Below are 14,390 nucleotides of genomic sequence, written 5' to 3'. Positions count from 1 at the left end.
TACTAGAGCTCTGTCACAACCACATCCTACAGTCTATGTACTGACTGAATTGACCAAAAAACATGGACAGTGCTAACAATTCTTATACATTGTACAACACACAAAATCATAAAAGTGATAAAAGTAGCAGCAGTAACCTAAATTTGTGACATAAAAGATCCAAAACTAGAAATAGTGTTGCACTAAAATATTATTGCATAAACATTGTCAGTTTCATATCTCACCAAAAAATTATTTTCATAAAACCATCTGAAAAAAATATATAAAAACAAATATAGTGCAGACCATCTGATATAAAGTGCAATGCACACTTATTGTAAAAGGTTGCGAGTTTGCACTCACATTTCCCAGAGCCTGATCAACCATGGCTCTGGGTGAAAAGGGCTCCTATGAAGAGGGAAATTATCCCACAATCAGGTATCCCAGAGAAATCTGAGTTCCTCGATATAATCTCACATACTGCATTCTATGTACTGAATGCCCCAATATAACCTCACATACTGCATTCTATGTACTGACTGCCTTAATATAATCTCAAATACTGCATTCTATATAGTAAATGTCCAGATATAACCTCACATACTGCATTCTATGTACTGACTGCCTTGATATAATCTCAAATACTGCATTCTATATATACTAAATGTCCAGATATAACCTCACATACTGCATTCTATATACTGAATGCCCAGATATAACCCTACAAACTGCATTCTATGTACTGAATTCCCCCGATACAACCTCACATACTGCATTCTATCTACTTACTGCCCTGATACCACCTCACATACTGCATTCTATGTACTGAATTCCCCAATATAATCTCACATACTGCATTTTATATACTGAATGCCCAGATATAACCTCACATACTGCATTCTATATAATGAATGCCCAGATATAACCCCACATACTGCATTCTATATAATGAATGCCCAGATATAACCCCACATACTGCATTTTATATACTGAATGCCCCAATATAACCCCACATACTGCATTCTATGTACTGAATGCCCAAATATAATCTCACATACTGCATTCTATGTACTGAATGCCCAGATACAATTTCACATACTCTATTCTATGTGCTGGCTGCCTCGATATAACCCCACATACGGCATTCTTTGTAATGATTGCCCCAATATAGCATATAGTTTATTCTATGTACCGACGTTGATAAGATAACAACATACTGCCTTGAAATACCTCGTTACCCATTACACATAACATTCCATATACTGATATAGCCCCACACATAGCATTCTCTTGTCTGTCTGCCACTGCATATGGTGATCTACAAATCAGGAGACATAGTCCACTCACTTCATTCAACATATGGTCAGTAGTTTGATAATAACATTGACTGTGTTAATTTATTTTATAGAAATGTGGTATCTGTTAAAAAACTAAAATAGCTCTGAAAAGGCTGGAATAAAAATACACAAAAAGTATGAAATGTGAATATTTATCAAACATAAAACTGGCCCATTTAGAGATTACTGCACATATCAAATAGATAAGTAAAATAATGAAAGCACCCAATATACCAGGAGTGAGTTGCAATGTGATGTCTTCACAACATTAGCAGCAGCTTTAGAGCTCATGATCATTGCAGCAGATATTATAAAATAGGGAGACTGACGAAAAAGCTTAATGCAATGCTTTGGCATTGTAATCCTCCATTATGTATAACTTTTGATACATGATACATGACATGACAAGGAGTACAAAACTAAAAAACTGTAATAGAATTCTATGTTGCCTGTTCATATTTGAACATTGTAGTATATACAGTAGATTTACAGTTTCAGTAAAGGAAAGAGTATATAAAGCATCATCCGGCTTAGAGTTATAGGGATCTATTGATGACAAGCATGTTTGAGGGCATGAGAAGACCAGTAATCAGGTTCCCTTAAAGATAGAAATCTTGGTGGACCATCTCTAAATGTTATCTGTCACCTGCTGCACATCAGGAGGAGAAAGGGGATCTGTGCAATGCTTATATGACCCAGAAATATTTAATCATTTATCCCCAATGCCACAGGCAAGTTGAAAGAAGATAAATGGTGAGGTGGGCAAGCATGGTTGTCCACTCACTCTGATTGTGATTCCCTCACTCAGTACCGTTGGGTGAGAGGCTAAGGGGTTATTGTGTAGCTCCCTCATTGTTCTTCAGAAACCTCTATTTCTATATTTATCCCCCTTCATTATAAAAACTAGTGGATGAGGCAATGACTAGATAAACAGATGTGGGGAAAAATAACATAGTCATAGCAGTTTAGTGGGCATTCCTGGACACTTTACCATTCTTCCTTATTTTCTTATTGCAGATGTACATAATAACACTGACAGGCTGCCCCACACCATTCCAAGACAGTGACATTTATATAATGAGTGTCCCTAACCTCAGACACTGCTTTCTATGTTTTAGACTTGATAAAGGAATCTTCACCCAAATGTTTGCCATTCCAAAATTTTGTTTGTTCAATAATAAAGGTATTACAAGATAATGAATTATTCTGTTATTTTACATATCATTATAGGATCTATGAAGAGTCGGGCTTTTGCCGATTTGGAAGTTGATGATGAAGTACCCAGTGATGACAGCGTGGACGTACGAACATATTTTCCAGAGACATGGCTGTGGAAACTCCAGCCAATCCCGTGAGAAACTCTAAATATCTCAATACTCTGTTTATTATTTAGAGTGAGTCAAGGTAAAGACTAACTCTTTGCTTGAGTACATCTCCTCAGCATGGGCATAGAGCGCGTACTATCTGGAACATCTGTTTGTTTCTGCTAATGTTCTCCTCCCAAAAAATACATGTTTACAAAGAGGGTCCAGGTGAGTTTGTGAGTCCATGTATTTACCGTGTGTCCAAACCCTATAGTAGAAGGTTACTCCAAGAATTGTGACCTTTTCAATGATTTGAAGTAATCATGGTGCTGTGAGTCTGTGTGTGCAGTTTGAAACGCTGCACATAAATAGTTAATGCACATAGCTGCCGGAAGTATTCTGAGCTGGCTAATGTTTATTTAATGTAGTGCATAATTGGTGTCTGACAAACAACCATTGGCAGTACGGCCCCTTCTCCATGCCACCCAAGCCCTCCTCTCAGTCTGTCCTCACTGACATCCCTCATATGACGTCACCAGTGGAGGGTAAGACTGCAGAGAGAACTTAAGTTTTCTTTTACTTTTTTGTTGTTATTTCTTTCTTTTTTCCTTTTTTTTTGTGAAGGATGGGGATCCATGTCAGTACAGGTTACTGTAACCAAAAATAGTGTTATTTTAAAACACTGTTTTCAGTTGAAGTAAACCTTTATCCAAACAAAATAAAACACTTTGGTTAATCAGTCATCAGAAAACTTGTACACAGTACATAGAATGGGGATACAGCTGAATCTGTTGAGAGCTACAAATATTGTGGACCACTAAATATGTTATTTCTCCTGGCCCCTTAAATATTTTGGGGAGACACCTTGAAATGCTTGATTTGTAACATTATTGTAAGTGCATTCTAAGTTTTGGTCACTCGATTTGTTTAACAATATTGCGCAATAGCTTGCTTTATATTTATTTTTATTTATTGTAGAGTTCCAGCTATATCACCATTGTATGTATTGTGTACTATTGACTTTTGGACAGTAACTACCTGGAAAGGTCCCCTGGGGAATATATTAAAACTTGCAAAGATTTTTTATAAACTAAGTGGAAGTGTTATATACTTATTTATTTAGTATCAAAAACAGTAAATAGTGTCACTAGTCTATGTGAACCATAACCACTATAATGAGCTTTAGTGTTTATAATGTATAAATGGTAACTTTGCACATCGCATATTGGAGAAATCTTGCATTTAGGCAATACCATTAAAATGAACAGCTAGCAAATGTCAAGTGCTCTATATAGTGATATTGTGATGCCGAGGCAGATGCATCCCAAATGTGTCTAATCATAATAAGTGATAAATGCAAAGGAGCTTGCGAGAATAGTTGTAGCTGAGTTTCAAAACTCCGACTGAGTGCCTCCATTAAAAGTTATCTTCCACTATAGAATACAGTGCTGAAGTCATATAGCCCTTTGCCCAAACACCAGATGACACTTGGTGAAGGGTAAAATTCAGACACGGATTTTGCAGAGCTCAATACTCAGGCTAAGTACCTCCTCCGTCTGTAGGTTATTGAAACAGGAGAAAGTCACTCTTCAGTGATTATAGCTTATTTACGAAACACTAGACGACAGATAGTGTAGGGTAGAACAACAACGCTGCTTTATTGAAAATAGCACATCTATTTATACCTCAACAGCCTAATTTACATACAATAGGGCTACAGTGGTCCACAAAGATTTCCTCCAGGTCCTCTATCGTAAGCCCCACTCAAACAGCACAGAAACCCCAAGTCAACCAATAATAGCATGGACTTGGGAAAGTAACCAATTACACTACAAAGCTTAATTACATTAGTGTGAACGCAGTACTGTGTTTACAAGGAAGGATGGGGACAGACAATAACAAGGGCTGAGGATCACATGGGAGATTTAAGACAGTGGCATGGCAGTAGACAAGTGCAATTCGTTTTGTTCCGAATGTAAATTTGGATGAATTTCTGCAATTCGGACAATTGCCGAAGTGTCGAATTTCAGAAGTGCCAAAGTCCTGAATTGCTGAAGTGCTTCGAATTTCTGAAAAGTGGCAAAACATTAAAGGGAGGGAAAATTATGTGAATGATGACAGGAATCTAACCCTACCCCTAACCCTACACCTAACCATACCCATACAAGGTTAGGGGTAGGGTTAAGGTTAGGGTTAGGAGAGAGGGTTAGGGTTAGGGGTAGGGTTAGGGTTAGGGAATTGCCAAAGTCCCGAAGTGCTGAATTGCCGAAGTCCCGAATTTCTGAAGTGCCGAACCGAAGTGCTGCGGTGCTGAAGTACCGAATTCCCGAATTTTGGAAGTTCCAAACTGAACCTAATTTTTTGCCCATGCACATCCCTACATGGCAGTCACGTTTAACTGGTTTGGGCATGTCCTTGGAACAATGGGACAATGCCCTGCTGGAAAAAAAACAACAGGAGAAGGGGAAATAAAATAATGAATAAATAAATACAATATACACACCCTGCACCTATAATGGGCACAGGGTGACAAAAACATAAGAGTAATCTGGGGACCTATATAAAGTGTCTGTCTTCCATCCCCAGAGATGATGACTACTGTCACATATCACCCTCCCTCCCCAAAGTAGACTAACCAGTTACCAGACCTCCAATCAGTCTGTGCCTGAGTTAGTTGGGTCACCAGTCCCAAAAAACGTGTAGTGCTGTTATTAAAAGATGTAAACTGTGAAATGAGAGATACAAACTGTCTGTGTTTTTTTTCTTGCTCAGATCATCCGGTTCCGTGGAGACAGAGTTGAAGGTTCCAGACTCCATCACTGAATGGAATGGCCAGATGTTCTGTACAAAAGCTGGAAGTTTTGCTCTCTCTAAACCCACAACACTGAATGTTTTCAAACCATACTTTGTGGAGTTGACTTTGCCATATTCAATAAAGCGTGGAGAGACCTTTCTCCTCAAAGCAAATGTGTATAACTACATGCAAGAATGCATTCAGGTGAACACACTAAATATGCAACAATGAAAACAAGGAGCAAGATATTTCTAATTTTGTTCTTCCAGAAAAAGATAATAAGACTTGTTATCATATTGGCTATTATATTAAAAAAATGCTAATTCATGACTGAAAACTAGAAGAAACAAACTAAAAACAGAATCCTGGAAAGCTGATTAAGCCTCATGGCAGCCCAGGACTCTAGTTCATTTTATATCAATTGCAAGTGGGAGATGGCACACCACTTATCTTTTCAGATGGTATTTATTTGGCACCATCTTACAGGTGATAACGCTTTGTAAGGATCAAATAATTATATCTTTGGTACAATGGAAAATATATTTGTTGGAGTGAAACATTGTTTACTGATGGATGTTTGCAAATAAATATCAGATCAATCAGGTTCTCCTACACCCACCATCACAAAAAAAATCTAATTTTCTGTTGTTTACTTCATGGTATGGTGGATGCCAAAGTAAGGCAGGATTGTATTAATTTATATTTTCTTATTCCTTGTTTCAATGACTGTATGTTAAGATTTAATGTACTATTTGCTTTCTCGCTCTCTTTTTCATATTTATTAGACTGAAGTCACCCTGCTTCTTTCAGAAGATTTACGTCTGAAGGGAACTGATAAAAATATCCATAACACCTGCCTCTGTGCTGGAGAAAAGAAAACCGTCTCCTGGCCAGTGACTATAACCAGCACAGGTAAAAGGACATCCCAAATGAAATATTTTAAACACAGGCATGACACATACTCTCAAATCACCAAAACACACACATCTTCATGTAGTGGTTTTGATGCCTGACAAATGTAGCACTTTGTCACTAGTAGTGGTTTTGATGTCTGACAAATGTAGCACTTTGTCATTAGTGAGGGCTTTAGGCTCCTAGCTTGGACAAACCTAAGGTAAAAAATGTTCAGCTGCCCTGTATTATGGAATAACACCAATTATTGCTAATAATCAATTATTGATTAAAAAAACTACACAAATATGCAACTGATGAAAGAGATAAGCAAACCAGATGCCAAAAGAAAAGTATAGAAGTATGAAAGCTTTTTCTTGTTTATTTTGCATATTTCAACATGGGGTTTGCAAATTAATTATACCTGAAGAAGTTTTGAATATGTGTAGTGCTGGTTAGTCAATACACTAAATACTACACTAGATAGAAGGATATATTATTAGAAAAGTTTGGTCCATTGATTAATTGGCAAATTGCTCTTCAAAAATATTAACAGTAAAATAAACTATATAAGTATCAAATCATTCCCAAAGTCCTCAAATAAAACCTCTAATTAATCCTGTCAGAGCCACTGGTTAACTTTTTTAGGTCAGATTAGGTGGTGACAGGTACCACGAACAATAACTTATGGTTCTTGCTAACTGCTTGTTTCTGGTGGGTTCTCTATAAACAAACTGAAAAGAATTGGAGGAAGATTTGTTTTAAAGAGATAACTGATACAATTTTCATGTCTTTTTAGGACATAAAAACATTACGGTCTCATCTCAGGCTGTAGGTAGCCAGGACACCTGTGGCGGGCAGGAGACAATGTTCCTTCAAAAAGGACAGAAGGACACAGTGATAAACTCATTGCTGGTAGAGGTGAGAAGTTGAATTTTCCTTTAGATACTTTCTATAATACCAAAGGCCAGCATAGAGTTATTGTATTCTGTGATGTTTATTCATAATACAATATTTATGGTCAAAAGAGACATATTCTAATATATGTTTTATTGCAGCCCGAGGGTACTCCAGTGGAGCAGACACACAACTCCTTGCTTATTTGTGATGGTAAGGATGATAGTATTTTATAAAGGTGTACTATTATTGGGCATATATGTATACATATATGCATATACAGATATAAACATGTAAAAAAAAGTCACTGTAGCCTTCCTGTCTGTTTGAACCAGCCCATCCATTCTCATCTCATTAACAAATATTTCCTTTTGCTGATGTTCTGTCACTCATTTAAAGTAACATACAAGGCATCAAGACCTCTTCATATCAATCACATTTTCTTCATATATTATATGTATTACACATTGAAATCAAAGGTTTGGCAAAAAAGGTGATTTAAAAAAAATTCCAAGTGTAATGCTTCATCACCTTCAAAATGTTGCCATGAGTTACTTGAGAACATTATTTGTTGAATTCGTGGAATACTAATTACTACTATTTAATATAACCATTGTGATTTTCTCCAGGAAGCTCTGTAGAAGAAAAGGTAAAGCTTGACCTTCCAGAAACATATGTAGAAGGATCAGCGAAAGCATCTATCAATGTCTTTGGTGAGTAAGAAATAAAGCTATATCTGGAATGGATACGAAATGATCAGTCATTGTGGGTGTACACCTGTTTAACTGTCCTTAATGATTGGCAGAAATTCAAACAATACAGGTTAACTTGTGGAAAACATAGATTCCATTATTATGCCAACCTTTATCTATGGCACGGTCATTCCATAAAATATATCTGTTTGTCAATGTATCTGGAAATAGTAAACAAAACATCACTGTGATAATTACCTTAATTGTTTCAAGTTTCAAGTCTGGTAAGTATAATAACTCCCTACTCACTTTATTCTACATATCGTGAGATATGTCCATTGACTTTTCTTTGGTTTTTGTAGATATAAACAAAACCTATTTGATTTCGAATTATCTTCCTCTTTTGAAAGTCAACCATGCCGATACATTTTTCTTGCTTTTCCTCTCAGGAGATTTAATGTCGTCTGCACTGAACAATTTGGACAATCTCTTGGCCATGTCGTATGGTTGTGGAGAACAAAACATGGTGCTTTTTGCCCCCAACATCTACATCCTGCAATATTTAAAGTCCTCCCAGCAGCTCAGTGAAGAGATTGGCAACAAAGGGAAAGATTTCTTAACAAAAGGTAAGTATTGTATGGTTCCTCGAAGAGCCATATGCCCCAATGTGCTGCCTTAAATGCACAAATAACACAAGCACATCATTACCAATAAATATATAAATTAAAAGTTAATATATGGCAAGTCAAACCCACTTCTATTTTTTAATATACAAGTCATAAAAAATATGATATTGATCACACATAAATATATTCACCTGCACTTAATAACACATATTCTGACCCAGGATGAAATGTTTTCTACACTTCAACAAAATCCATATGGCTAACGCAATGCTTCTATTTCAGAAAGTCTCTCCCACAAACATTTTAGAAGGCAAAGAAGTTGGGATTAGTGGCAAATGGATTTGGCAGAAAAGTAGTTGGGTTTAGTGTCCATAAAGTAGTTTAGGAACAATGGGAATTGGGATTGGTTTAACCCCTTAAGGACACATGACATGTGTGACATGTAGTGATGTCGCGAACATAAAATTTTCAGTTCGCGAAAGGCGAATGCGAACTTCCGCAAATGTTCGCGAACGGGCGAACCGGGTGAACCGCCATAGACTTCAATGGGCAGGCGAATTTTAAAACCCACAGGGACTCTTTCTGGCCACAATAGTGATGGAAAAGTTGTTTCAAGGGGACTAACACCTGGACTATGGCATGCCGGAGGGGGATCCATGGCAAAACTTCCATGGAAAATTACATAGTTGATGCAGAGTCTGGTTTTAATCCATAAAGGGCATAAATCACCTAATATTCCTAAATTGTTTGGAATAACGTGCTTTAAAACATCAGGTATGATGTTGTATCGATCAGGTAGTATAAGGGTTACGCCCGCTTCACAGTGACAGACCAAACTCCCCGTTTAACGCACCGCAAACAACTGCAAACAGTCCATTTGCACAACCGCAAACTCCCCATTTGCACAAGGTTGGATACCAAGCTAGCCATGTCCCGTTCCTTGTCCTCACTGATGTCATTGAAGGTCTCTTCCTCCACTCAGCCACGTACAATACCAAGGGTCCCCAAAAGGTGACAACAAGCCCCCTGTATTTTTTTTTTAAATGTACACTACTGTTAAACCAGATATGAGTTGCACTGGTGTGACACTGTGCCCTGGCAGGCCCTGAAACGCACACGTGTGAAGGAAACTGACTGCTATTATTTCACAGTCAAATTTCTAGTTTTTTTTTTCAATGTACACTACTGTTAAACCAGTGATTGGCCCACGTCATGCCTACGCCCCCAAAACGTTCGTGTGTGGGGGTTCTGGAATGACGTGGGCCAATGGGAGCCTGAATCAACTTTTGGCTCCCACTGCCCCTTTAAGAGCGAGCTCGCGACTCGAGCCGTGCTCCTAGTGCCAGGCGGGCCAAGTGACTGATCACTGCGGTCAGTGCACGCGGCTAAGTCAGAAGAGGAGATCAAGCCGCATGCAGCTCGTGTGGAGGCAGGAGAGATCCAGCCACGCGCGGCTCAAGCTTAGGAGCCAGGTCGGTCCCAGGATAAGCTAAATACAGTCACAACCACTTATCCCAATCACACACCTTTCCTAACATCCTATCCCATTAAAAGCATATTACCGCGTATTTAATAAAACAGATAGACCCCCTACTTCATCCAGGTTACTGATCAATGGTTCGATATTCTGAGCCCTCTCTGATTTACTGTACACGACTATTCGATATTCCCACAAATTTTATATAGCATTTTATGTTTGTTTGAGACCACCTTAAAAATATTGGATATCGCTAAAAATCATGATCACTATATACTTTCTCTACAAACCTCTAAAACGAACCAAACTACTCATCCATCCGCTATACCACTTTATCCCACCTAGAACTAGTGCCCAGTTAAAATACTTGACTCTTACTTACCCACACTCAGTCAGGCCACACACATTTCACCACTACTCTCACCGAATCCCTCTGACTACGGCTAAATTCCTCTTCTACATCAGAACACTACTCCTAAGATTGGGTTGTATCCATGTCTCAGGTCTTTCATTTAGAATAGGGGCAGCTTCGGTCTCCTTCAACACTGACACTCCAGTGCATATTATTAAAAGATTGGGCAGATGGAAATCCTCAGTGTACAACCAATATATTCCTCATCCCGAGAAAGAAATGAGGAAAGCTTTTAAAAGTTTGGCTTTGTAAATTTGATGCAATAAGTGTGTTTTTCTTTAATACCTTTTCACCCTCTTTGCATGAACCCAATTTACATATATTACTAATATGTTTCTGAACATATATATTATATTATTCACTCACTCACTCTCTGGGCCGGCCTAAGACATCATGCTGCCTAGGTCCAACCATAAATGACTATGGGGGATAATGTATAATACACACAGGTTACTGGCTATGGGGGGGATAATGTATAATAAGCACAGGTTACTGGCTATGGGAGGGATAATGTATAATAAACACAGGTTACTGGCTATGGGGGGATAATGTATAATAAACACAGGTTACTGGCTATGGGAGGATAATGTATAATAAACACAGGTTACTGGCTATGGGAGGGATAATGTATAATGAACACAGGTTACTGGCTATGGGAGGATAATGTATAATAAGCACAGGTTACTGGCTATGGGGGGATAATGTATAATAAACACAGGTTACTGGCTATGGGAGGATAATGTATAATAAACACAGGTTACTGGCTATGGGAGGATAATGTATAATAAACACAGGTTACTGGCTATGGGGGGATAATGTATAATAAACACAGGTTACTGGCTATGGGGGGATAATGTATAATAAACACAGGTTACTGGCTATGGGAGGATAATGTATAATAAACACAGGTTACTGGCTATGGGGGGATAATGTATAATAAACACAGGTTACTGGCTATGGATGGATAATGTATAATACACACAGGTTACTGGCTATGGGAGGATAATGTATAATAAACACAGTTTACTGGCTATGGGAGGATAATGTATAATAAACACAGGTTACTGGCTATGGGGGATAATGTATAATAAACACAAACACACAAAAAAAAGAATGCAGCTTCAGAATGAATCTAAATTGTATGCTGTCTAGGAGGTGGGAGGGTCTGGGAGGGATTGTCTGCTGCTGATTGGCTGGAATGTGTCTGCTGACTCTGAGGTACAGGGTCAAAGTTTACTCAATGATGACGAATAGGGGGCGGACCGAACATCGCATATATTCGCCATCCGTGGCGAACGCGAACAAGCTATGTTCGCCAGGAACTATTCGCCTGAGAACCGTTCGGGACATCACTAGTGACATGTCATGACTCCCTTTTATTCCAGAAGTTTGGTCCTTAAGGGGTTAAAATAACACAATTAATGTAAAATATGCTAATTGTATTTAAGTTTTTCCCAGAGTGCTTTACAAATAGATTCTAAAAGAACACTGGTAATTATACACAATATAGATACACAATATAAACAAATCGATATAAAAGGAACAGAGGACACTGCTGCAAGCCAAGCATAGTTTAGGAGGTAAACTAGTACGGGTTAATGTTATCTTAGGGAATAAAGCAGGAGGCAGAGAAATGAGAAGTAGGTTCTGTTAGATATTTTGGAAGGCACAATAGCTGTGATCAGTATCTGTTGGATAACGGAATTATATAGATATAATAAAAATTAGGTGACTAGCCCTTGTTTTTCTAGGATACCAACGTCAGTTAACCTACAAACACAAAGCTGGGTCTTACAGTGCGTTTGGAGAGAGTGACAAAGAGGGGAACACATGGTAAGTTCATGTTATCATACATATTACACATTGAACCTTTATTCATTGACTTGATCTCCACATTAGACAGATTACATGGTTTATGCAAAATCACTATAGTAAGAGGATATTTTAGATTTCACTGGACAATAGAAATAACCATTAAATTGCTGATGTTAACTTCTCATGCCCATCCCACCATATTGCACCTCATCACCTTAATGGTCATAATTATATGGTTACATCTACTGGTTGGTTATTCCCTCAAATTTAAATCCTGAAGAAGAGACTTAACTTGCAATATCCATATAATTAAATGACCAATAAAGCTAACACAGTACATCTACTAACTTATTATTCTTAGCATTTATATATTGACCACATATACCGCAGTGCTTTGCAGTAATACAACAGGGATATTTGGCAACTAATAATATACATGCACAAGACGTGCAAGAGAGACAAGAGGTGAAGAAGGCCCTGCTCAAATGGGCTAGCAATCTATGAGGAAGGTGTAAACACATACAAGAGGAAGAACAGCATATCAGAGCAGAGGAGGGATTGATGGATAAGATGCTTGTGTCAAAATAAGCTAGCAAAGCTAGCACAGTGTCATGTGGAAGAACCAAAGAGTGGCAGGAGAGAGAGTGAGTTGGGCCTATGGAGGCGAGGAAACCGATGATGGCAGTAAAATGAGACAAACGCCACACAGGAAGATGGTAAGCTTTCCTGAAAAGTTAACTTGTCACCATTCTCATCCTTTTAGGCTCACTGCATTCGTCCTTAAGAGCTTCACACAAGCCCAGGATTTTGTCTATATAGATGAGGAGCATGTAAATAATGGGATTAAATGGATGGAGAAACAGCAGAGATCAGATGGTTGTTTCAAGGCCACAGGACGTCTGTTACACAATGCTCTGAAGGTGAGTCTGCTGTAAAATATCTGGTTTCTACATGTACAGTTTATGCAATAAAAATACTTATTGACAAGGGCAGTATCTGCAATAATCAAAGTCTTTAATTAGCAGAATATTCAGTGTGAATTCAGCCATTACTGTAAGGCAGTATTTTCCTAAATATACCAATTATTCAGTAAACACACCTGTTACTCAGATCAACAGTATCCAGACAACGTGTAGTTCCTCTGTGAAATTGCCATCCAAAGCATGAGCAGTAAGTTAGAGGTTCTCCAACCAACTGTTTGCAACATTTGGTCTGTACATATGTAGACAGACAACACCATAACAAATACTAAGGAAATGGTACAGCAAATATATCTGACAAGTGAGATGTAATTATAGGGACAAACTGTTCTTAAATCTGGACACAATTCTTTATTGTGTTGTACAGAACATTACTGAAAGGAAAACTCTAACATTAAAGGGTTACTCCAGGCACTTCATTGACTTGAAGTGGTCATGGAGCCTGGAGTCTATATGCGCAGAGTTTGTCTATGAAACGCGGCTGCATGTACAGAAATTAACCTCTCTGCTGCACAGAATTGCAATCACTGACTGAGCTGGGGCTCTCTTCCAATGAATGGCCAGAAGGATCGGCATCAGAATCTGCAGCCGTGCAGATGCATGATGCACATAATAGTAAATGTATTTATTTATTGTATGTCCTGCATTCAAATCATTTTAGGTATAAAAACCATAAAAAATATCTTTCAAATAAAAACACTCCTAAATAGTGATGTACCGAACTGTCCGCCGGCGAACAGTTCCCGGCGAACTTAGCGTGTTCGCGTTCGCCGCGGCGGGCGGACACATGCGCAGTTCGATCCGCCCCCTATTCATCATCATTGGGCAAACTTTGACCCTGTGCCTCTCGGTCAGCAGACACATTCCAGCCAATCAGCAGCACTCCCTCCCTTCCACACCCTCCAACCTCTCTCCCAGCATCCATTTTCGATTCATTCTGAAGCTGCATGCTTAGTGAGAGGAGGGAAAGTTTAGCTGCTGCTGATTAGATAGGGAAATTGATAGCTAGGCTAGGGTATTCAGTGTCCACTACAATCCTGAAGGACTCATCTGATCTCTGCTGTAAGGACAGCACCCCAAAAAGCCCTTTTTAGGGCTATAACATCAGGCTGCTTTTTTTTTTTTTTTTCCTGTGTAATGTAATTGCAGGTGCCTGCCTGCCAGCTTCTGTGTGAGGTTCACATTG

The 14,390-nt window shown here is 38.5% G+C and overlaps 2 protein-coding genes across 2 annotated transcripts in view; both read left to right on the top strand.

The window, feature by feature from the left end:
- The window catches only part of LOC134574918 (alpha-2-macroglobulin-like protein 1), a 259,124-nt gene that overhangs the window by 48,297 nt on the left and 196,437 nt on the right, over nt 1-14,390 (top strand). The gene's annotated exons all lie outside the window — the stretch shown is intronic.
- Nucleotides 2,568-14,390, top strand: part of LOC134574919 (alpha-2-macroglobulin-like protein 1) — a 41,347-nt gene continuing 29,524 nt past the window's right edge. The window contains exons 1-9 of the mRNA XM_063433985.1: nt 2,568-2,667; nt 5,393-5,618; nt 6,200-6,326; nt 7,105-7,226; nt 7,364-7,415; nt 7,832-7,915; nt 8,344-8,520; nt 12,161-12,242; nt 12,988-13,144. Coding sequence (XP_063290055.1) covers nt 5,457-5,618; nt 6,200-6,326; nt 7,105-7,226; nt 7,364-7,415; nt 7,832-7,915; nt 8,344-8,520; nt 12,161-12,242; nt 12,988-13,144 — 963 coding nt within the window. The 5' untranslated portion in view covers nt 2,568-2,667; nt 5,393-5,456. The remainder of the gene's footprint in view (nt 2,668-5,392; nt 5,619-6,199; nt 6,327-7,104; nt 7,227-7,363; nt 7,416-7,831; nt 7,916-8,343; nt 8,521-12,160; nt 12,243-12,987; nt 13,145-14,390) is intronic.

Source organism: Pelobates fuscus, chromosome 10 (assembly GCF_036172605.1).
Source record: "Pelobates fuscus isolate aPelFus1 chromosome 10, aPelFus1.pri, whole genome shotgun sequence".
NCBI lineage: Eukaryota > Metazoa > Chordata > Amphibia > Anura > Pelobatidae > Pelobates > Pelobates fuscus.
This window is presented reverse-complemented; position numbering and strand designations above follow the sequence as displayed.